This window comes from Sesamum indicum, linkage group LG8 (assembly GCF_026168435.1).
Source record: "Sesamum indicum cultivar Baizhima isolate 11 linkage group LG8, ASM2616843v1, whole genome shotgun sequence".
Classification (NCBI taxonomy): Eukaryota; Viridiplantae; Streptophyta; class Magnoliopsida; order Lamiales; family Pedaliaceae; genus Sesamum; species Sesamum indicum.
Genome location: NC_142664.1, coordinates 21172786 through 21195827, shown reverse-complemented (window position 1 = coordinate 21195827; position 23042 = coordinate 21172786). Strand labels below are relative to the sequence as shown.

General features: G+C 37.1%; 2 protein-coding genes across 3 annotated transcripts; both read right to left on the bottom strand.

Annotated features, from left to right (window-relative positions):
* Positions 1-1484: 1484 nt before the first annotated feature.
* Positions 1485-11463, bottom strand: LOC105168307 (cyclin-like protein). Of its 2 annotated transcripts, XM_011088335.3 has the most exons (12): positions 10914-11462; positions 10057-10102; positions 8474-8914; positions 7614-7990; positions 7336-7521; positions 7062-7259; positions 6549-6623; positions 6409-6475; positions 5108-6242; positions 4970-5026; positions 2090-2164; positions 1485-1930 (listed from the first exon to the last, which is right to left on the bottom strand). In XM_011088335.3, exons 1-12 carry the CDS (start codon positions 11271-11273, stop codon positions 1876-1878), a joined length of 3072 nt encoding a protein of 1023 aa, XP_011086637.1. In that variant the 5' UTR covers positions 11274-11462; the 3' UTR covers positions 1485-1875. The 2 variants fall into 2 exon arrangements, with proteins under 2 accessions (XP_011086637.1, XP_011086638.1); XM_011088336.3 differs by lacking the exon at positions 2090-2164 and having other exon boundaries at positions 10914-11463.
* Positions 11464-14248: 2785 nt separating this feature from the next.
* ABCB26 (transporter associated with antigen processing protein 1) lies at positions 14249-22360 on the bottom strand. The gene is made up of 18 exons (XM_011088328.3): positions 21742-22360; positions 21166-21293; positions 20890-20932; positions 20681-20725; positions 20442-20564; positions 20261-20364; positions 19848-19902; positions 19697-19767; positions 18441-18543; positions 17686-17896; positions 16791-16864; positions 16163-16219; positions 15858-15932; positions 15588-15662; positions 15229-15510; positions 15094-15158; positions 14959-15019; positions 14249-14799 (listed from the first exon to the last, which is right to left on the bottom strand). The coding sequence occupies exons 1-18, from the start codon at positions 22183-22185 to the stop codon at positions 14719-14721; spliced, it is 2097 nt and encodes a 698-aa protein (XP_011086630.1). The 5' UTR covers positions 22186-22360; the 3' UTR covers positions 14249-14718.
* Between the last annotated feature and the right edge of the window lie 682 nt (positions 22361-23042).

The window sequence follows — 23042 nt, the reverse complement described above, 5'->3', positions numbered from 1 at the left end:
GTAAGTATTAATTTGATATTTGTGTATAGGAAAAAATGCAAGCAACTTCCTTGTGATATCATAAATGGGCAAATTACCCCCTTATGAAAAAATAAATAGTGATTTACCCTCTTATATTTTTTAAAATACAACAATTTACCCCCCTATGATTTTTAAAATGAAGCAATTTACCTCCCTGTATAAGGAGGTAAATTGCTTCATTTTAAAAAGTATAAGGGGGTAAATTGCTATATTTTTTTATAGGGGGGTAATGTACTCATTTTTAATATCACAGGGGGATAAATTGTTATTCACCCTATTTGTATATAACACGAGGCTCATGCTAATTTTTGTTTATTTATTTATTTCTTGGGAAAATGTACTACTAATATAGAATTCTTTAAATAATAAAGATACTAACTAAAAGCTCAAAAGTTTATCAACGCAACTAATAAAACTAAATAGAGTCCAATTGAGAGTTTGGTGAAGTAAAAATGCTACACTAAGTACAATCCGTCCAAAATTATTGATTCTCGTTTAGTTAAATCCATCTTTATTAAAAATAGTTAAAAAATGAAATATCAAAAATAATAATTACACATTTAATTTATTTTTTATACAAAATAATATTGTACGACTCAATTAACTGAAATTAGAAATCAAAACCGATCTCAATATCGAATTTTTCAGAAACATAAGAACTAAATAGAAATTGGATCTAATTTCGACACATACCGAATTTTCAAATTGGGATCAAGGTTTATCCCCTAGACGCTACTGAGCTCTGTCAAACTAAAATTGGATCGGGAGCTTCAGCTCAGTTTGAGCATCAATTGTTAACCAATTGGCTTGATTTCTAGTGCAGCATTGCTAATTGTGAGTTTAAGACTTGTGTCACACCCCCATACTAATCCCTTCACACCCTGCATATAGAGAAAATAACGGTGGTCTTAGTCATCATAAGAAAAAGAAGTTATGTATAATTGTGCTTTTCCACATGAATTCTAAAGACAGAATCTATGTGGTATTTTGCCCTCACTTTTGAACGATACCACCCAAATTAGGCCTATTTCCATAGAAACTAAAGTAAAAGTAATTGCCAAACAAGACAGACACGCCCAAAGTCTGCCCGTGAAAGACCTTTTTATTACCCATGCTTGCAACCATAAGTTGCAATATGATTCCTGCCAGTCTTGGAGCTAAGAGGAAAGTGCAGAATTTTACAACATCAAGTCTATTTGGATCCTGGACTTCAATAGGCGAGCAGAGGAAAACAAAATCAAAGAAAGCTGCCTAGAATCCGACAACTTGGTAAAATCACAAAGGTATTTAGTTTTTGGAGAAACCCCGGAATTGAAGTCAAGAAGTAATAACCAGAGGATATTTTTTACCAAAATGTAGTGAAATTAAGTATTACTACAAACAAAAGCGAGTTTCTCCTATAGTGCGGGAAACCATCAAACGTCACCTTTTAGTAACCCCTTTCCTACAACAAATCAAGGATCTGTGCAGCTAATAACTCAGATATCGAGTTGAATTTTAACCAAATCAACAAAATGCTTACAACTACAAACCAAAACCAAGACAGACCAGCTATAAAATGAACTTGGACTTGGACTCGTTTCTTTGATGAACATCCAATCAACAGATTTGGGACTGCCACAAGGTGGATCAACCTATGTTTTGAGATAAGGAACTAGTACGATAACATCATTAACATGTGCCTTGATCAGTCAATGCAATGCAATTTTCTGTTTGTCAGGTGGCAATTTTCGGCTTCATTCAGATATGCTCCATCTCTCAGCCTTCAGGATGTGTCTACCTACCACCAGAGGTCTTTTGAGCAAATATTTCTACCTTCTCCCTGTTTCAAGTGTTTCAGTGCATTCCCTCCTATCATCGTCGATGTACAGGTGATCTCGACCTTGATCTTGATGGTGCTCTTTTCCCCCTGAAATTGTATATCATTATGTTCATACCATCATCATATGACCAAATATTATAGTGCTAGAAACAAACTCTTTTCACCTGAGTTGCATATTCACATGTTGATGGATGGACAATTCTTATAAAAAACTACAGAATTGAATGAAAGGCACTAGAAGAATACCTGCTAGTCTCTAGAGAAGAGTAGGGAGAATGCCTGCGCTTAGAATGCTTGCTATGAGGAGACCGCGAAACTTGTCTAAAAGGAAACATTACATACTAAGCCAATGAGTACAACACATAAAATCACTCATGTGATTTCGTTATATGCATCCAGACTCTAAAGAATCGAATTGTTAGCAAGAATTCTTCTGGTAGGGCAATATAGTAACACAGTGTAAATGTGAGAGATAACAGAGCAACCACACATTCTGTTGGTGGCAAAGCAGCTACTTTTGAAGATAAACCCTTAAAAGTGAACCTCATTTCTGCAAACTTCACATAAACAAAATCTCCCTTTCAGCTAGAAATATCAAGCTATAAGAATTTATTTAAATCTGTCATAGATAGAAGAATATACGTAGCTAATCGTAATCCATAATTGGTAAGAATATTTAATATACGGCCATCCATAGCAAAATCATGTCAAAAGCATACGCCTAACTTGATGTACGCTGAGATAAACGGACAGCTCCCTTGAAAAGGTAATGATAACCAAACCCTGTTTGCACCATTCCATCTACAGCAGTGCTCCAGTTTCTTTATGATATAGACTGGGGATACAAACTAGTTGAGATTTAAAAATAAGAAGTTTGAGTTTCAGATATAATTGTTAAAACAAAATGAAGCTTGCATGATTAAATTAGGCCCGGACACGAGCTTGATTTTAGCTTCTCAAACTGGAGCTCACTTACAAAATATAATATATAACAGTTAAAATAGTTATTCTTTAATCATCCTTACCATTATTATCACTTATCACTTCTTTATAGGTTTATCAAATAAATCAGCATTAATTTTAAATTTGTTTTCATTTTATGATAATGCATAATTGTTAGTAGTAGTAAAATATTTTTTGTGTATTTGTTTCACTAAATATTATTATATATAAAATTATCTATCAATCTTATTATGTTAATGAAGAATAATAATACTACTAATAATGAAACTGATTAGGTCAAAAGAAAAACTTATGAACCAATTCCTAATCTTGCTAACGCCTGTTTGACGTGCAGCTCAAGCCTAGCCTTACTCGAGCTGGTTCACTAGACTCACAAGCTGACTGGACTCATCTTGCATCCTAATAGGCACAATTTATCATACAAATGATAAATATATGTTAAAACATATTGACCAACACTCTTAGCCCCCACAGTCAAACATGTGAAAAGGGTAAAAACTTGCCAAATTATATGTTAAGGAAAGATGAGAGCAGAAGGCCTTTTACACCTAATTCAGCAAGCATCAGGAAATTATATGGGTAGCCACATGAAGCTCCAAAAGAAACCACAATAATATACAAACTTGTTTTAGCATCGCAACATAAAAGGAAAACAAAACGCCTGTTTAGCAAGAAGGCATCAAACACATCCAGCAATCTGTTGAATAGCTGAGCTAAAGCTGCCACAGAAAAGTAGAGCTGATGCAAACACAATGAAAAGAAAAAGCATGCGCTTAGTGCCTTACATGTGATCATCAAGTCTAAGACTTATGTTTAACACCTGGCTTATAAGCAAACTACTAGGATCAGATGCCCCTCGTCCTTCATTTTCTTGTCATACAACTTGCCTCCCTCTTTATGAAGAAGGAAGACTTGAAAATGAATTTCAAGAAGAAAAGGGTAATATAGCACAAAAGCAAAATTGAATTTACTTCTGTTTTTGGACTACTAAATTCCAAATCTAGTTTCTCATTATTTAGTGTCAACTGGATTACAAATCATCATTTTGGATTATAGTAATAAAACATTTATTGATGTGACACATGTCAAAGACGCCACAGAATTGTTGTTGAGAATAGCTCTTTGAGTCATGTAGTTCCCCATCAATAAGGTGCCCAAGAAGATGACCCATTCTGTGACTCTTCCAATATAATTATGTTTCTTTTCATGGAAGATTGATTAATACACTAAACATCCTTGGAAAGATGAGGCCACTGCCTAGAATGAAGATCATAGATGGTACATCAGAAAGGACGTGAATCCTGAGTACGAAACACTATCAGAAAGACATAGAAGTGATATCCCTAGTGTCATGCAAGAATGTTTCCAATTTCACAAAAAACAAACAAGTGCATGAACAAGACCAAGCAAAGGCAAATGCGAATAGCCAAGCAGCATGGATGGGCTACAAAAAAGCTAGCTTAAACTGGAAATAGATCTTTGTTTCACTTCAGTAACAATAAAAAGACAATTATTTAAATAGCCATGAAATCCTTTTGCATATTGCAAGAGATTTCATTGCCATTCATATCTGTAACTCTTAAAAAAAACCTAAAAAAGTATCAACAGCAACCAACATGAACTTGCTGCAGCAAAGGAGTGGAATTGTGCCTAGAAACTCTAAAGCACTAAATACAAATCACCTTACTATTTTGACAGATTATAACCTGTCAAAAGAAATAGGAATAGGCACATGAGAATCAAAGAAAAAAGATCCTAAAATTAATTCCCAAACAATTAAATATTCTAGCATACAAATTCTAGTTTTTGTTGGCAAATCAAGTATAGAAGAACTAAAAGTAAATATATCCATGAAATTTTCTAGAAGACTGAGGAGAGACGAGAATGATCATAGTAAGGGACGCAACTGAGAGAAATTCAGCAATATGAAATGTCACAGCAACCCATTGGGGGAAAAAATATAAAAACTAACCAGCTCAGTATGTTCATATTATGCGCTAATGTTCCCAAAATTAACATCTGCATATTCTTTCCGAAGAGAACTTTTTTTAGTGTATGCAGAGTGTTTTACTCGACATGGTAAATTACAACCCAGGATACATATTGCTAGACATTATACTGTGAAACAGAATTGGCGAAGCAATTTTTCAGGGGGAGGGGTACCTTTTTCTTTGCCTGATAGGTGATGGAGATTTACGTCTTTTTGAGTGTTGAGATCTCCTGCCCATCAAACATATATACAATAAGAAACTGGACTAGAGATTCTACCCACGATTAAATATATGTACTCACAGATCAGACCTTGGAGAATCATCCGAGGAATCATCGCTAGAATCATTGGCATGAGTAGCCAGTGTGTTATCCTTGCTCTCTCTACCCCTAACACCAACTGAAGATGAACGGCGTCGTTTTCGTCGGCTAGATTCACTTCCACTTTTATGCCTAGATCGTTCTTTTTTCTCATCCCCTGTTCTATCTTGTCTTTTCTCGTCATCATCTTCATTACCACTAATTCTTTTATCTCTCCGTGTCTCAGATCTTCCTTCCCTGGCACCGGAAGGAGACGGCCTTTTCTTTGGTTCAGTATTCTTTACTTTTTCATCAGTCCTACTTTTTTCCTTTCCTTTATCTTTCGGATTATCATGATAGTCAGTCCTTTCAGCTCTTGCACGCCTTTCTTCATGCCTTCTATGCTCTTCATCTCCCTTCTTATCCAGTCTTTCCTTGGAACTTTCTGAATCCTTATGGTCTTTCCTAAATGAGCTCCTTTTACTTTCATTTCTGTCATTTTTATCAGATCTATTCCCTGTATTTTGGATTCGGGAATCATCATTTGTCGACCTTCTGGTATCTAAATTACCATCTAGTCTTTCATTTCTCTCAACAGCCTTTTCGATTGCGGAATTGTTTGACTTATCAGAACCATGTTGCACATCATCTTCTGCAGTACCAGATAGTTTCTTAGAGGAACGTTGATCATCACCCAGTGCTAAATCTTTAGCTTCCCTATTGTCATTTAACTCCATATTTGCAACTCCACGACCAGGAGTGGCACTGAATGGACTCTTTCTGACAGTGCCATCAGTCTCTAACTTTGCAGGAACATATTTTTGTTCTTCTGTTTCTTCCTTGGAACCACCATTCTCAATGACAGAATTACCTTCCAAAAGCTTGGTTGAGGATGACTGCTGATGTGTGGAACTTTCCTTTGAATTCAGCTTACCTGCACTCTGTATCTCCTCATCTTCCTCGTCTGAGGCATAACTAGCTAGACCTAATATATCTCCAGGAGCACCAGATGTAGATTTTTCACTAGTATCCTCGTAATCATTCTCCTTCTTGGTCGGAATTAACACCTTGGCAGAAGCCTTTGGTGTCAAAACAGATGGAGTAGATGGTAATATTTGGTGGATTGACATGTCAATATCACGGCCAACTAAACAAAAAAAACAGGAGCAGGACAAGATGCATTAATATGTGAAAGCATTAGACTGAAAGATACTGAATCATCTCTTAGACAGTAACACTATTCACCGCAGAAAAGAATTTCAGAACTATAAGATACAGAAGTAGGATTGGGAAAAGAGTCGCATGGAACTCACCTTCAACTGAGAGATCATCTTCTTTTAGAACTTTTGTTGCTATTTCATCAAAAAGTTCGTCTGTAACCTGCCAAAGAAGTCATGGTCAAAACATGTCCAGAAGCCTAATATGAAGGTATTAGTAATTAACCAGATGCAACCTTCAAAAGAACTTCAGTCAGGACACGCTTTATCTCCTGGTTGATAGCTGCAGTTCTGGCAGCTTCCACCTCATCCTAGAAAGTTCAACAATTGTTCAGCACATAATCCGGTAAATCCAAACCCGTAAAATGATGACCTTACAAAAAGATGAGGAGTAATTCCTTTAGGAGTAAAAATTCTAATAGTAAAAGCACAAGCTATGGTTAAAATTCATGAAACAATAAAAGAAAGTACAAAGATGATGGGCATGAGACTCAGACTCCACAGTGGCTGTAGAACACAGGCCTTCATTACTACATAAGGGAAGGGGGGTTACTGACAGAACGTAATGTGTGCCAGCCATACAATGACTTCCTTAATCTCTAGTCAAGAAGTGGCATCAAATTAGCAGAGATGCTCAAGCAGAATTTGGGAATGCCATGCTCCAAAAATTAGTGGATGAATGCTTCACACTCTCTATAGCTCTTGTAAAAGATGTTTAATAAATTAAGAGAGAGAGAGAAGACAATCACCTCATCCTCATCGTCATCTTCAGTTGATCTAGAAGAATCAATGCTTTTACTATCTGCTTGATCTCCCTTCCTGGAAGACTTCTCATTACTATCTTCTTCAACGGATTGGGAATCCTCTTTGCGGATTTCCACAGCAGAATTTGTGATGACAGCTTTGTTCTTAATTATTTCCTCCCTAAGCCAATTAGGTACGGAAGCCTGAAATTCAAAGGAATTTCTTTGATGTGATGAGTTGTTAACTAAAATTCAAATTTGACAAGAAAACAGAACTCACCTTCTTAGGGCGCTCAGAAACACCATAAGGATCTCCAGAGAAAGATGTAGGATGAGGTGTTACACCTGGGCCAACACCAAAAGCAGCACCTATCATTGGGACATTTGGCTGGAAACCAGGTCCAGTAGGAAAAATTGGAGCGGAATTTCCAGAAGCAGGAGCAGGCATGGCTATTGGATGATCAACCTAAAAAGTACCAGCATGACTCAAATGACATTAAGAAACATGGTAAAAAGAACATATAACTGCAAAAAGTATGCAGACTTCAGATCCAAAACCTGTGGCCCAGATTGGATATTTGGAGGCACTGGAGGGTAAACAGCCCCTGGCATAGAAGTGGGAGCCCATGCATAGCTTGAAGACATAGCCACAGTAGGATCGGCACCTCTTATGGGACCTCCTGACGAGTGGGTATAATTGGATGGTGCATGTGGATCCAGGTCACGATTAAAATGAGGTGCAAATTTCAATGGTTGATCGCTAAGATCAGTTACAGATTCAGCTGGTTGGCTACCAAACAAATGATGAGGCTCCTCCATCCATCCAGACCGGCCACCAGGCGGCGGTGGCTGAACATGATGCTGTGGGACAGAGGCCACAGGCAAAGATGAAGAGCCATTAAACTTTTCATATCTATCCCCAGCATCTTCAGCACCTGCAGTAAAGACTACAAGTCAGGCTTTCTGGTTAATACAGAAAAAGGGCCCAACGATGCGACATGGTTTGCAGTCTTGTGTGAAAACAAAACAATGTATTAAACAATGAAGAGTCCCAGTTTCACTTGGAAGCTGCAAGCTTTCCACCCATGAAATTTTGTGATCATATAAATATTTTATTTGCTTGATAATGCATAACCTCCCAACAATGACAATCTTTGGGCTACCCACGTGATCTATTTGGATCTAGCCTATTACATCGGTCAATGACTTTAACAAACCATGCAAATAGCTGTCCAGAAGTCATTGGATTCTTCCCAAGTTTTAGCAATTTACTCATTTCTTTCTTCTATCTTATGCATGTCTAAGATTATTTACTGCTGAAGTTTTACCTCATTCACTACTTTTTCAATTGCAGAAAAAATTCAAGATTTTCAGCAGAAGATTCACATGCAGTATCAATATACTAATTAAGTTTTTACCTGCAACAGAAGAATAACTAGAAGGTACCTCCTGCTGATGGACTAATGGACTTATAGATGACTTCTCTTGCTGCGGGAATGGTGCAATTGAATCTCTAGCCATGCTTCCATCTCTAGCAGCAAATGACACATGCAAGTCTGCAGCATAAGATGATTGTCCAGAGCTAATGTACGGGGAATCCTGCGACTGACCTAAAGCTGTCCTGTTTGGGGGTACCATTGCAGCTGGGTACTGTTGATAGTTTGGTGCTGGAGTTAGCGGAGCATGTACCTCATGAAATTGAGTATCAACGGATTGAGAATATTGATCACGGAAATGATTTTGCTCTTCTGGCCTTCCAGCTGATGGAAAATGTGAAGGAACATGCTGATTGTCTGTTGCAGCTTTTGCAGCAGCCCATGCTCTAGCTTTTGCCGCCCAGTCCTCTTCATTGTTATTTGCTGCATGTCCAGACCAATGTAAATTCAGCATAGACTCAAAAAGAAAGACACTATTATGCATTTTTGCTGATCAACAACTTCATGCATTATCGATTCAAGCGGAAAAGTAGTCAAGCACACAACTTTTTCCTCCTCAAAAAATAAGTCTAGGGAACCATTTTCCAGGATCAACAAGATCAAACAAAAGCTTCTGCAACTAAGAAGAGGAAACCCAAGCCTCAAGCAAGAAGGGGTGAAGTTTGCAGAGGAAGTGCACTTAAGAAGGGAAAAATACAAACAGTTATCACGAGTTTGACGGGAATAATAATAAGGATCCAAAAGAATGCTTTCCAGGAACAAGTTAACCTCCTAACCGATGTAAATATCAATCAATAGGTTTGGCTGCTCAAGTGTTCATTTTAGCCATATTTTCTCATGGGAAATGAACTTTTGAATGATGTTTGCTAGATTGATCCGAGTCAAGTTCAAACATCATAAATTCAGTCAGAGAATACAAGTTATTACACAAGAAGCACCGTATGGAATCCCACCCCATTGCCGCAACTTATCTAACACTCACAGAGCCCATGCATAATAACTTGCCATTTATAAATGGAGGTTGAAGCTCCTTCTTAGCATGAGCACTCTAGTCAAGGGCTTCTTGCTATTTTATCTTGTTCCTAGATCTAGAGAATATAAGAAAATTCCATCTCAGAGTAAGTTCACAATGCTATTCGTGTTAACAAGTTAAATTGAACTCTTAGAACTTCATGGATAGGCCTGTTAGACTAATTAGGACACCTGCTCTCAGTGCATACAACATTGAAAAATTATATCAAAGGAACCATTATCAAGTGAAGTTGACCTTGTCCAGAGGATCTGCGGTATGAAATAATAAAATAATACGATCAACAAAGTATTAGCTACTGTCCTTTAAGCAGTGGAAACTTTGTTCATTTTTCTTTTCTTTTTTTAATTCCTTACCAGGATGAGGATGGAGTTAGTCTCAAGGGAAGCACATACAAAACAAATTGCCTTCACCAAATTGTCTACTATGTGAAACAATAGACAATTAGCAAGAAAAAAAACACAAATTAATGTATCTAAACATAGGAAATCAAATAATAATGATCTCCAAGCAAAATAGCAACTCATGTACTGACTTTGGTCCCAACTGTGCTGGTGAGTCCAGTTGCCAGTCCCCCAATCCTACAATAATGACAAGACCAGTCAGAAACCCAAAACTATTCACCTCAGGAATGTTCATACAAGACAAAGCGAACCAAATATCCAGCAAATAAAAGAGAAAATCATTCAATTCCTTTCACAAACTTATGACGGTGTTTGCTATGATTTATATGAGATTAATGTCAAACAGAGATTATAAAGTAAATAATTCAGTCGATAATGACCTTGAAGTGCATTATTAATATGCCATATTACTGTTATCGCATCCGTTCTCCCATAACTAGCATGCAGCTTCATGATTCTTTTTATTTTTTGCTCAAATTACTGCTCAATGAAGGAACAACTAAAAAATCAGATTCACTGATTCAGCATCAGTTATTATCTCAGGATTTGACCTTAACACCAAATATAAGTTCATGCCATCGTTCGATATAGTTACGGTCGTCAAACTATGGTTATAAGTCTTTAGCAAAGCTTCAATACATCATCCGCAGCCACTATACCAACAGAACCAACCTTGGTTAAGAAAATGAATGAATAGAATCTTGTCAAGAACATAAACAAATTGAACAAAGGAAAAGTACCAAAACTACACTTTCCCATCAATCCATCAATTGAATCCCGTATAATCATAAGAAGAAAGCCGAGCATTTATAAGAAAATGACACAAAAGCTGACACCAAAACACCAATTATCCAGTATCCTTCCAAGCCGATTTATTTACTTAAACCAGAGCCTTAGCTCAATCACAGAGCAAACTCGATGGTAGCGAGCCAAAAAATTAGAGCTACTAAACCTACCTTTCTACATAAATCAAACTCAATTGAAGTACCTGAGAGTAAGATTGGGGAACGTGAGGCGGTCTAGGCGGCAGCGGATGTGGGGGTGGGTAGTGGGGGTGCACATGATACGGCGGAGGCGGGTGCCCAGGGTAAGTCGGAGGAGGCGGAGGAGGAGGAGGGTACTGAGCGTGGTCAGAGGAGTGAGGCGGCGGCCAGTGCGGCGGTGGAGGAGAGGGGGAGTGTTGAGTCTGAGGCTGGTATTGGAATTGCGTAGAGGAGTAAGGCCAGGGGTGGTTGGAGGGTGGCGGAGGGACTGGAGGAGGAGGTCTTTGGTAGGGATCCGCCGCGGACGGAGGGGGCTGGGGGGGAGGCGGTGGCCTCATATAACCGTGGGGCTGGTGGTAGTCCATATCCGCAGATAACCGTTTGGGTTTAAGGGTTTTGCCTTAGCGGAGACTCGAACGATACATATATATTACTGCACTGCACTCTCTATGTTTCTTCTGCTCTGCTCGTTGCCAAGAGAAATTTATGCACGACTGAGAACAGAGGGGAATTTTGAGAGGACGGGTCAGAGAAATATATCTTTTCTTACAATACAAACATTTGGTTGTCCTAATAATAATTAATTAATTTTCGAAACACAGTCGATACTCCTATAATATACAATATAAATATAATAATCAAAATAATATTTTTTTTTTTTTTGGTAAAGAAAGATAATGTTATCTGTTGAATGAATTGATGATGTAAAAGTAAAAATAATTTTCTAAGAATATAAGGTTGACGAGTATATCTAATAGAATGCTTGAAAATATAAATTTTGGTTTGACGGACCAAATTCTTTTTAAAAAAATCTTCTCGTTTTTTATTTAATTTTTTTCGAAGAAAATGACATTAAGTCAATATGTATTTTATCAACCAAAATTAATTATTATTGATGCGTGCAAAAATAGCACGGGTCCAATAAATTATTTTGGATCTGGACAAACAAGTAAAAAGACTTGGAAAACGGATCTGCAACACAACATATTAGCACTCCAACTCCTAAATTAGTATTGGACTTAAGAGAAGATAATCGCAAAAAATAAAATGAAATGAGGAATTGTGATATGGTAATCGAATTTATGAGAGAAATAATGTTAAGATCGCTATAAGAATGCTGAATAGATGTTGATAGCAATATTTTAAGAAGTTTGGAAGATGTTGTGGGACAAAATCTGTATTATAAGGGGTGCCCCATGTGATGGGAGTCTTCATGTCTTCCCTAATTTTCGAAGGAAGAGGATGAGGGTCGTTTGGATAAGCCATGATATGTCTTTTTCTTCCGTCAGGTTTGCTTTTGGATATCTATCTCCGAGTTGGGGGAGACCCTTCACTAGCGACGACTTCTAGCCGCTAGGAAATCCTAGTCGTTAGGGAGTCTAAGACTTTGAGGGAACCTCCCTTGAACCATATTCTTCATGCTGGCAAAAAGGTACACTTGGCAAACTAGGCACATGCCATGGGGGTAGCTAAATGTAGGTCTTAGGCCGGTCATCTTTATTGGGTTTTTCTTGGGCTAAATCCATGGATACCTTGGGTTCTTACCCTCCTTCACGGGTTGTTTGGGGTCTAAGGTACTGGGTGACCTTGGACTCTTTCTTCTCTGAGTTAGGCCTCCTTAGGCCATATGCATCATTCAATCCTCCCAATCTAAGGAGGAGGGGCACCCTCCAACTTCTTCTTAGAGTAGGAGATTTTTTATGTCTAAGGGGAACCCTCCCTTCTTCGTCTTGGGGGAGCCAGTTGCTCAGAGTGCCTCCTATTTTTAATCTTCTCCTGCCTCTTGTTTCCTTTTTTAAAATATCGAACTTTGCGCCTTGCACTTTATCAGGAATGATATGATGGCTAAGGCTTGACTGCTGCCTTAAGGGGGGGGGGGTTGATAACCACCCCTCCCACACGCCTAATGTGCCAAGTAACCGCCCAATAGGGAGCGACTACAGGGGACGTAGGTTTAACTCCCTCCATCCACCCCCTCCCCACGTCTTAACTCAGGACATAACTTCATTTCTCTCTTTCCTTTCTCCACGTGCTTTTCTTGAAGAGCAAGGGTTTCCTCAAAAAAAACTTGGAAGTATCTCCTCCTCCCTTGTAGTTTCTCTTTCGTAGTTTTTGGAATCTTTTCATGGCGTCTTTAGACGAGTCTGTCAAGTTTGTGAGGGAGACTTTCCAAGTGATGATCCCTCAGAGGCCACTTTGAGGAGGACAAGTCCTGGTTTGTCTGAACTCCCAAGTGACCGAAGGTGGAGCCTGCGACAGGCGGCGGTGGCTGCTCGTCATTTAATAGATGAGTCCTCCGAGGAGGAGGAAGAAGTGGGAGATAATGAGGGGGAAGCGTCTTCTCTTAGGGAAGGGGGGAGAGAGGTGCCCCAGTTGCCTGTGGATTGGGGACCTTCCTGTTCTCAAAACTTCTGCCATCGAATAATTGATAGATAAGGTCCACATCCCTCCAGTCGTTACTATTTATACCCCCTCCTTTACTAGTCGCCCTTATTCTCCCCCTGCAAACTGCTTATGTTTCTTTTTCCGCACAATTACAATCAGGCCTGCATTTTCCCATTCCCACTTTTATGCTGAAGTAACCTGTATTTTTCAAGTACCTTTAAATCAATTGACCCCAATTCCTTTAGGGTATTAGCCAATTTCTTTACGATCTTTTGTTTTCATGGAGCCCCTGTTAATACAAAAGTTTTTGCCCAATGCTTCCAATTGAAATGTGCATAAAGAGGTTTTTTTTCATTTCTCCCCACATTGGGGGGTGTCCTTCTTACTTGCCCCCATCCCCCAAAACGTTGGAACAACAGTTTCTTTTATGTTCTACCCCCTCACCCTTGGGCTTTTCGAGATTATTAGATACACAACACTTCTCCTTAATCACGACTTGCCTTTTTTGTAAAAAAAAATTATTTTTTAAGTCTAGTCGTGATTTTAAAACACAACTAAACATATTATTATTAGTGTATTAAAAATAATTTTCTTAATATAATTTTTTTTACTAATAAAAAAATAAATAACTCATATTTATCCTATACCAGCTAGTAAACATGGCCTCTATGACTTTGCCACCATCAAGACGTCCAAAATCATTGAGAAGTTAGATTTTTCAGTAAGAAAATAGGCGCATGCATGTAATGGGATTGGAAAGTGAAATGGACAAGTTATATGAGATAGCTGTAATAACAAGTCTTCTAAAAATATAGCTCCAGTAGCTTGATCTGAGAAATTTTGTTCTCATCTTCATCGTTCTGTTTTTCTTAATTTGCAAGACCATCTATTTTCGATGCAACGATGGCAGGATTTATACTCCTTTTTCTTGTAAAGGAAACTGGAAAAACCAATATTTATCTTTCAGAAACAAGATGAACTTTCATTAGAACGGTTAGATACAACACAAGAAAACCGTCCTTAATGTGTAAGAGCAAGGAATCATAAAAATGTACTGAATTTTGACATCTTATCATACAAAATACAAAAGTACAATGATGAGCACCTGCAGATTTGCCTTCTGTTTTCCAGAAAGCCGTTGCAGAAACTGCCCTGTATGTTAAAGGCCCCCAAGAAGGAACTTACATGTGTAGTATTATCTCCTATTTCAACATTCGCTCTTCTTATCAAGAATCTGGGAACTAAGTTTGAGACTGGAATCTGTATGAAGCTGCTATCCTCATGTCAAAAAGGTTAAGCTGGCTTTGGGTTGATTTCCTAATGCCGGCTTGCTCATTTGAAATTTTCATCTGTTGTTCAGTTATAAGACGTATAGGGGGTTGATACATGTGTCTGTTCTTTAAGAAATAGAAAGCGGCTACGGGATCAGGCAACTGCATCAGCCTGTCGCCTGATCAGACGTGCATATAGCCCATCTTTCCTTAGGAGCTCCGTGTGGTTGCCCATCTGAAATTTTGAACCAACAGTTCCAAAGTACATAATTATGACATCATAGCAACACTTTTCTAAAGACTATCAACATGACACCTCTGTTATATATAACATGTTATCAAATGTTGAAACCGGGCTTACTGGCATTACAGGGAAACATCCCAGAGAACATACCTCGACAATTTTACCACCATCCATTACTATTATTCTATCTGCAGTTTGGATTGTTGAAAGCCTGCAGAATAAGGGAGTCAGTCTGTGCATCATTATAATCAAGTTATGCCACATAACAGCTGCTCGTAGACTCACCTATGTGCAATTACAATAACCGTCCTCCTGGCTTGTAAATCGCTTTGCACAGCACGAAGAACACCCTATTTACGATACCAAATTAGTGAGCAGGAAGAGATTATGCTTTCACTTGCATAGATAAATCATCTCTACCTTAACATTGTGTTCGCTCTCTGCATCTAGAGCACTAGTGGCTTCATCAAGGATCAAAATGCTGGGGTCTCTAAGAATGGCCCGAGCAATAGCAATCCGCTGCTTTTGCCCTCCACTGAGCAAATCATCATCAACTAGTGTTTGGTAGCCATTAGGCAGGGATGATATGAAATCATGTGCAAAGGCCTGTTTTGCGGCCCATTCCACATCCTGCTGACTAATGTCTCGAGGACACCCGTATTTTATATTTGAGCTGATATCCATGCGGAAGAGTCGTGGCTCCTATGTTACGAATATGCAAAATAACATTCAATGAGGTTTTCTTGAATTCATTCGGATTAGTAATAACTGAGTGGTACCTGTCCCACGTATCCAATCCTTTCTCTCAACCACCTAACATTCAATTCTTTCATTGGATAGCCGTCAATCAGTATCTGAAGTTGGAAGAATGCGTCAATGAAACTTACAAACATCATAAAATAACAGCCAAGGTGGATATGAAATTCCTAAAATTATTTCTGTAGCACAGATCAACTTTTGAACTGTCTTTACTTCTCTAAATGATCAACTTGATTGAATATTTCCCTTCCCCGTCCATATATGGATGAGACACAGAATCAATTGTTTACCTCGCCATTTGTGGGCTCATAAAGACGGAGCAAAAGGTTCACTACCGTGCTCTTCCCACTACCACTAAGGCCAACCTGAAAAAAGTTAAAAGTACAGTGCATTGATGTTGCAATTTTATACAAGAAAATAAATTCAAGATATTCATCCAGAAAACTATCCATTTAAAAATTTCTGGTTGTATAGAACTGAATTCAGCTAAAAAAAGACTTAATTAAAAATGACAGAAATGAAAAGAAAGGCATCCAGAAAGTCATACTGCACACACAGACAATTTATTCAAAAGGAAAAAGATAAATACACTTACAATGGCAACTACTTCCCCAGGAGGCACTTTTAAGTTGAAATGTTGCAGTACAGGCACCTGTTGACTCCAGGGAAGAAAATGAATTAGAAGACACGAATGAGTTCAAGGGTTTGTGTAGAAAGGATGGGTAATGAAAAACAGGCATTTATATCATACTTAGAAATTAAACTGAAGAAATTTGTCCATTTGTTGCTTTGCTCACAGCAGAAGAACTATACTCTTATAGTTGCAACCAGTTATCTCAGTGAGAATTCATTAATTATAGAATATCAACTGTCACACCAAGTGGCAGCTGAGATGTGGAAGAGTGAATACGAGAAAAGTTAAAGGGTATGCTAATATACTAATAAATATAAAACTATGAACTATGTCAAGCATCCTTGTGTGTTCAGTGTTCAGATATAAAGAATTGTCTCTTACACAACAACAGAAATATATTGAATGGTGAATTTTGTTTATTTGAAGAATGAAAAGAAAGAAACTAAGACTGCGAAAGGCAGAATGTGCATTATAGACTTAGTGCTGACTGCTGAAGAAACATCTTAATAGGCTTTTGGTCATATTTGTGAAAAATAGGGGGTTGAAAGGCATAACAAAGCAAATACAATGTCAAAGATGAAAAGTTCACCTCCTTTCTGGAAGGGTAGTGGAAGGAGACGTCATCAAATTCAATTCGTCCCATTAACTTTTGCAACTTTAATCCTGTAATAAATGAAAGTATATGTCTAAGTCAAGTGCTATGAAGCTGCAACAATCTAACAAGAAAACAGAAGAGGAGTGTAGCTTCTTGAAACCTGTTACAAAGAGAAGTACAGGGTCTTAGGACAATTGTGCATTTTAGCTAACAGAAAAGGAGAGTCTTATGGACTACTTCAATAAGCAAACTCAATCTTTTAGAAACTTTGCCTGTCATCATAGGGTCTATGGGACATCTCACAATGCTAATACAGAGCACATTAGTAAATGTGGAACCTTGATAAATATATTTTTAAATGTTCGTATGAGATACTAAAAAATAGTCACTGTGTGATTCTTTTGATTACTGGCTTCAAAACCTGTCATCAATTACAAACTAGACACTTTTGGCATCTGCAGACCATTATTTCCAAGTAGATCTTCTAACTGATCGTATTCATAACAGAAAAAAACTCAATAACCAAAGAAGATTCTCGTGCTCTTTTTAACCACTGATAATATGATTATTGTAAGTTTTACATACTCTATAAATTTGATAATCCGCAATACATAATGACGGTCCAAACCAAAGTGGGAATAAAACCAAAAATAAAACCTAATACCGAAAAGGTTTAAAATATAATAAGACTCATTAAATTCAGAAAAATCATATATAACTTTATCACTGCTTTGGCTGGCTATTGGCATAAAATAATAACATTGCATTAGCACAGAATGCTGATAAAAAGACTATCCAGACCACAATGGTAGTTGAATAACCATCCATTAATGAACATGCAACCAGGGATCTACATGTTCATCTTAGCATGTACGAAGTTGAAGCATACCTTTTACGGTAAACTGATCACTGGCTGAAAGATCTATCAGGTTAAAAACTTTTTCACTTGCTCCAATAGACTGCATCAATGATGATAAATTATCCCCAACCCACCATGTGGAATAGATTAGCCATTCGCTGTATAAAATGAACTTTGTAAGCTGCTCCGCCGTAATATGACCACTCAGAATAGACATTCCTCCTATCAGCACAGCAATAACCTACAAAATTTTATAGGTGAATTGACTTTATGTCAATTTGTAGATATTCAAACAAATATTCCACTTAATTACTCTGAAGGATTGATAGCATGACCGGTCACTCTCCCCTCAGAGTTGACTGTATTACATCCCAACATTAGGTGAGTTACTCTTCTAGATGATGAGACAAATTTTTCAACCAACATGCTATTATTTATACCTTGTTACTTGATGATCGACGGTATTATTAAATACCTAGTAGGAATTGGAAAGCAGCTCAATCAGCCAGCACATAGGACTTAGTAAAAACAAAGGTATAGGTCCACATGCTGAGGCTCTATAAAATATCATTTATCAAATAAATTGTAAAGGATGCCCCAAGGTTGGAAGGTATCTGACATGCATGTGACTGAGTTACAAAAATGGTGGAAGGAAACATATGAAGTTCATGATCGCATAGAAAATGAAACGTAACAAGATATACTTTTCAGAACTCCAACAACATCTGAACTAAGTCTAAAGATAGTTACAATGTTGTTTGAGATTTGTTCTGAAATTGTTTAACCTGTGTTGAGTGATAAAGAGTGTTGAAGCCGAAGTTCCAAAACCCATAAGCAGCACTTTGTCGCAAGCTTATGCCAGCTAATTTGTCCAGCCATTGCTTATACCTACTCACCAAGAGAATAGTATTATTTAGTGCTATTAAAATTACATTCTATGATGTGTTAATATACTTACCTCCCATCTCAAGAAACTAAATTACTAACCTATCATCTCCCTTTCATATTACATCAATATCCCTTTGGGTTTACCATATCAATCAAACTTCCCTGGATTCTTTAGAAATGTGATGACATTGCCGAGAAACCCATGGTGAGATTGAACTTAAGGAGATGTAAACTAATAAGGGCAAAATCCAATTAAACACGTTCCAGAAATACAATTGTTGGGATGGTAAAAAGGACAATAAGGATGATTCAAGAGCTCCACTCTAAATACCAACACTCCCTGTATACTTGGGGGACAAAAATAGTTGCATTTAAAAATATATTGAAATTTTAGGAAACTGTAATTTAAGTATGAAATGTTAAAGAGATATCTACAAAACATTACACATGCACCCTTTCCTAAGAATAAAAACATTATTAAGACGCTTGTGAGCAGAATAGTCATTCAATAAAGTGATAATTTGACCATCTTCTCATTTTTTAGGTTGTGACCAAAGTCGTGAATTCACCACTTTCATCTAGATTTTTTGACGAACCAACTTGGAGGGGATCTTTGTAATTATGAGAGAAGAAAGAACAAAGTTGGTTTTTTCTATTTAAGGTGGAAGGGAGGCAAGTGTAGTTAGCCCAATATCATATTATGACACTGCACATTATCATATTATCCAAGGAGGATTTACAGCCCCCCCCCCCCAAGAATATTTGAATTCTTTGTAGTCTCTCTCAATTGGCACATTATTCATATTATCCAAGGAGGATTTACAGGTCCTCGCCCGAAGAACGTGTCACGTTCGAGAAGTGGCTTGAGGACAACCGCAAGGTCCGCAGTATCATATTGGCTTTAATGTCCAATGACATCTAAAAGCAATATGATAGGCTGGATGATGTTCCCTCGATAATGCTCCGCATGAAGGAACACCCTCCAAAAAAAATAAAAAAAATAAAAAATATATCTCGCTCTAAATACACATGGAACACCCCCCCTCCCCCCCAAAAAAATAAAAAATAAAAAAATTCAGTGCTGGATCTGTCACTGATATTATCACCAAAAAGGATTAAAGAGAAAATAGATCTTATAATCATGAAATTTTACCTTCCTAGTTCTTGTTTCTCTGTCCCGTATACTCGAACAGTTCTCATCAAAGAGAGTGTCTCTTGTGCAACCTATACAATGACAAAGGTTCTTCATAATATGATAAAGTCTGAATGAATGTGAATCAGTGATAAGAAGATTCATGATTTACGTCATTAGCAGAAGCTGTGAACTCTTGAATCAACTTTGCAGATTTCTTTTGATACCTATACAAGAGAGAGGCAAGGTCATAATTAGCATGGGAGCTAAAGAGAAATGCAAATATGTGATACCTAGTCAAAGGAGTAAATTTCCTCAAAGAAGTAACAAACTTTCTTCTGAGATAGTCTAGTCTATACAGGAATAACTGTCCTCTTCAAATATCCTCACTGAAAGTCTATATCTCATGTTCATTCTACTCTCAAGAAATTCAGTAAACAGTTCATGTATGCAACTATACATGGAAGAACGCAATTCAAAGAACACTCACTCTGAGAAAAAATTGCCAACTAAGCAAGAGAACTGAACATTAATAGCATAAAAGTATCTGAGAATCAATGAAAGACAAAACAAGGAGAATCTTACTGGCCATATATCAGCATCATGGTTGAGAGAGAGATGCAAATCGCTAATACACATAGTCCAAGTGGCAATGACAAAATCAGCAAGTAAATCAAAGCACCTGAGCCCTGTAAGGAATAGTAATGAGATTTTCAGCTCACAGGCACAGCGTAAATCTGTTTCAAATGTTGCATAGACAACCAACCTGAAGAACATTGCGCAATATCAGATTTAGGTCATTTCCTATCACACGTGAGACTTGCTGACAATCTGAACCAAGCCTACTTGTTAAACCTCCAACTGTTTCAGAGTCAAAAAAGGATATGTCCTACAAAGAGTGTAGTTGAGAATATTAAGTAATGGTGTTCACGTGAAATTAACCATCATATGGTGAGAATGAAAACAGAAATTATTTGCGGGCCAATTATGTAAAGATTTGTCAACCTGAAGAAGCAGAGTAGAGTATAATCTTTCCCTCAGTCGCTTGACCTGAACACCAAGATCAAACTTTGCATATTACCATGCAGTTGAGGAAATTTGGCAGTAGTGTTGTCTTTTAGTTGCTGCTTTACAATTCATCATATAACTGAAAAATCATCTTTGCCTGCAGAATAGATGTTCTCTTGAGATAAAATAAAGGTCCACGAACTTACCAGGATCATATTTGCAATCCCAAACAAGCAACCGCGCACACCACTGCAAGTTTGAGAGCACAGAGAGGATCAGTGGTGCAGACATTAGTGTACCAAATGGTGCAACTCTAACTTCAAAGATTAGCTAAATATGTCAGATAGAGAAGATGCAAATAATAGCAACAGAAAAAGATTAATTATAATGATATCCTCTTAAGTAAAACTGCCAGATTTAAATCCAGCTAGTCTGAGATTTCGTGATAAGAAGAAGGGACTATGACCGTACAAGATTTTGACCTGCATATTCCTGCAGTGATGCACAACAGAACCAAGAGACGCACATTCTGATGGAACAGAGCAATCGTACTACTTTTGGCAGAAAAGATTGATGCAGTCAGATAATGTGGAATCGATATCTCTGAAAGCTGAAGGACAAGAATGCAATTCAGTATCAAGAAAATGATAGGAAATGGCAAGAAGCTTAAGCTAATGAAAGTAAGCAACAAGCCTGACTTGGCATGACTAATCAGAAAACCAAAATAAATTCAAACAGATCAAACTCGTTAACTCTAAGAACCCATTATTGATCATACCCCGTAAGAAGAATTTGCTATTTTAACTCTTTAATTTCACATAACCATTTTCCAGTCCAGTTGAAAGCAAGACAACTACTTGAATTAACTACTCGCCCAAGCAGAAAATTTGACAACTACACTTCCAAAGCTGAGTTGATCTTCAATATCCAAAGCAACCATTCACCTACCCAACATCCATTCATACGTCTACTTTACAGCTAATGTATAAATATACGCCTGACAGTTTAGCTGTCAAAAAACTGATATAAGCAAAGAATTAACTCTGATATTCACATACTGCCGTCACAATGAGCGCAACAAAAGCAGTAAATATAACCCATCGATCCTGGCTTATCAACTCCCACATTTTCTTGAGGGCCCGCCAAACAGTGACGGGCTTCGCCGGAATTACATCTTCAACTTCCTCAGTAGAGAGCTTCCACCACTCTCCACCAGGCAAGATTTCTTTCACAAGCTGAACCCATTTCTTCAACTTCTCACTCAACTCAACTTTATCACTGTCTGCAAAAGAATTATCATCCTCTTTATTTAATGGGTACCCGTTTACAGAAGCCGACTTTACGGGAGAAATGTAATGGAATCTTTTACTGAAAGCCAAGAACTGAATTTGGGCCTTCTCTTGATTGAAGTGGGGATTCAAGTAACAGGCTTTTGGGGGGAATTTTCTTGGTTGGAGGGGAAATGCAGAGAGGGGTTGGAGATGGCAGAGAGGGAGAGCCATGAATGAATTTCAAGTCAGGAATTGAAAGGCAAAATGGGGTTCTTGTGGCTTGGAGTATATACATTGATTTCCAAGGAAAAATGGGTTGAATTATATGGCAATATTTCCTGTAATTTCTGGTGAATGCGTCTAGGCCACTCAATCCACGTAGAGACGAGGGGAAATGAAGAAAAGAATTAATGCAAAACATATTTTAGCATTGTGTCTAATTTATATAAATAGAACATAGATATTGAAGCAATTCAAGTACAATAGTCGTGTGTATGTGCATTGATTGATATAGTATTTTGTTTTTTAGTGAAATATAGTATATATATTTATTTTAAGTAATTTTTTTTATTGAGGATTTTTTTTATATTTTAAATAATAATTACAAATTTAATGAATAATTAAATGCATTGTAGAATTGTCTCCAAAATAATTTTGTTAAACTTTATATTTGAATTGAAAAAAATATAATATATAAAACTCAAATAATAAATATTTTGAATTAAGTATGTTTATTGGTATATTGTCCTCAATTTCCAATTTCCCAAATATTTCATTCAAGTAGAAAAAATTTAAAGTACAAAATATTCAAATAGTGAAAGTTGAAAAAAATTGCAATTAATAGTTAAATGCATTATAGCACTTTATATTCGGAGTAATAAATTTTAATAGATAATTGAAGTAATAAAAAATTTGAAGTAAGTATGTAGTATTGGTATATTGTCCTCAATATATAAAACTGCTAAAATATTTCACTAAGGTAGAAAATTTTTACATATTTTCTATCACCAGCATTAATATTAAATTTTTTTAATCATCAATTTTATAAGTTAATAATTATTTATATATATAATTATTAATTAGATATA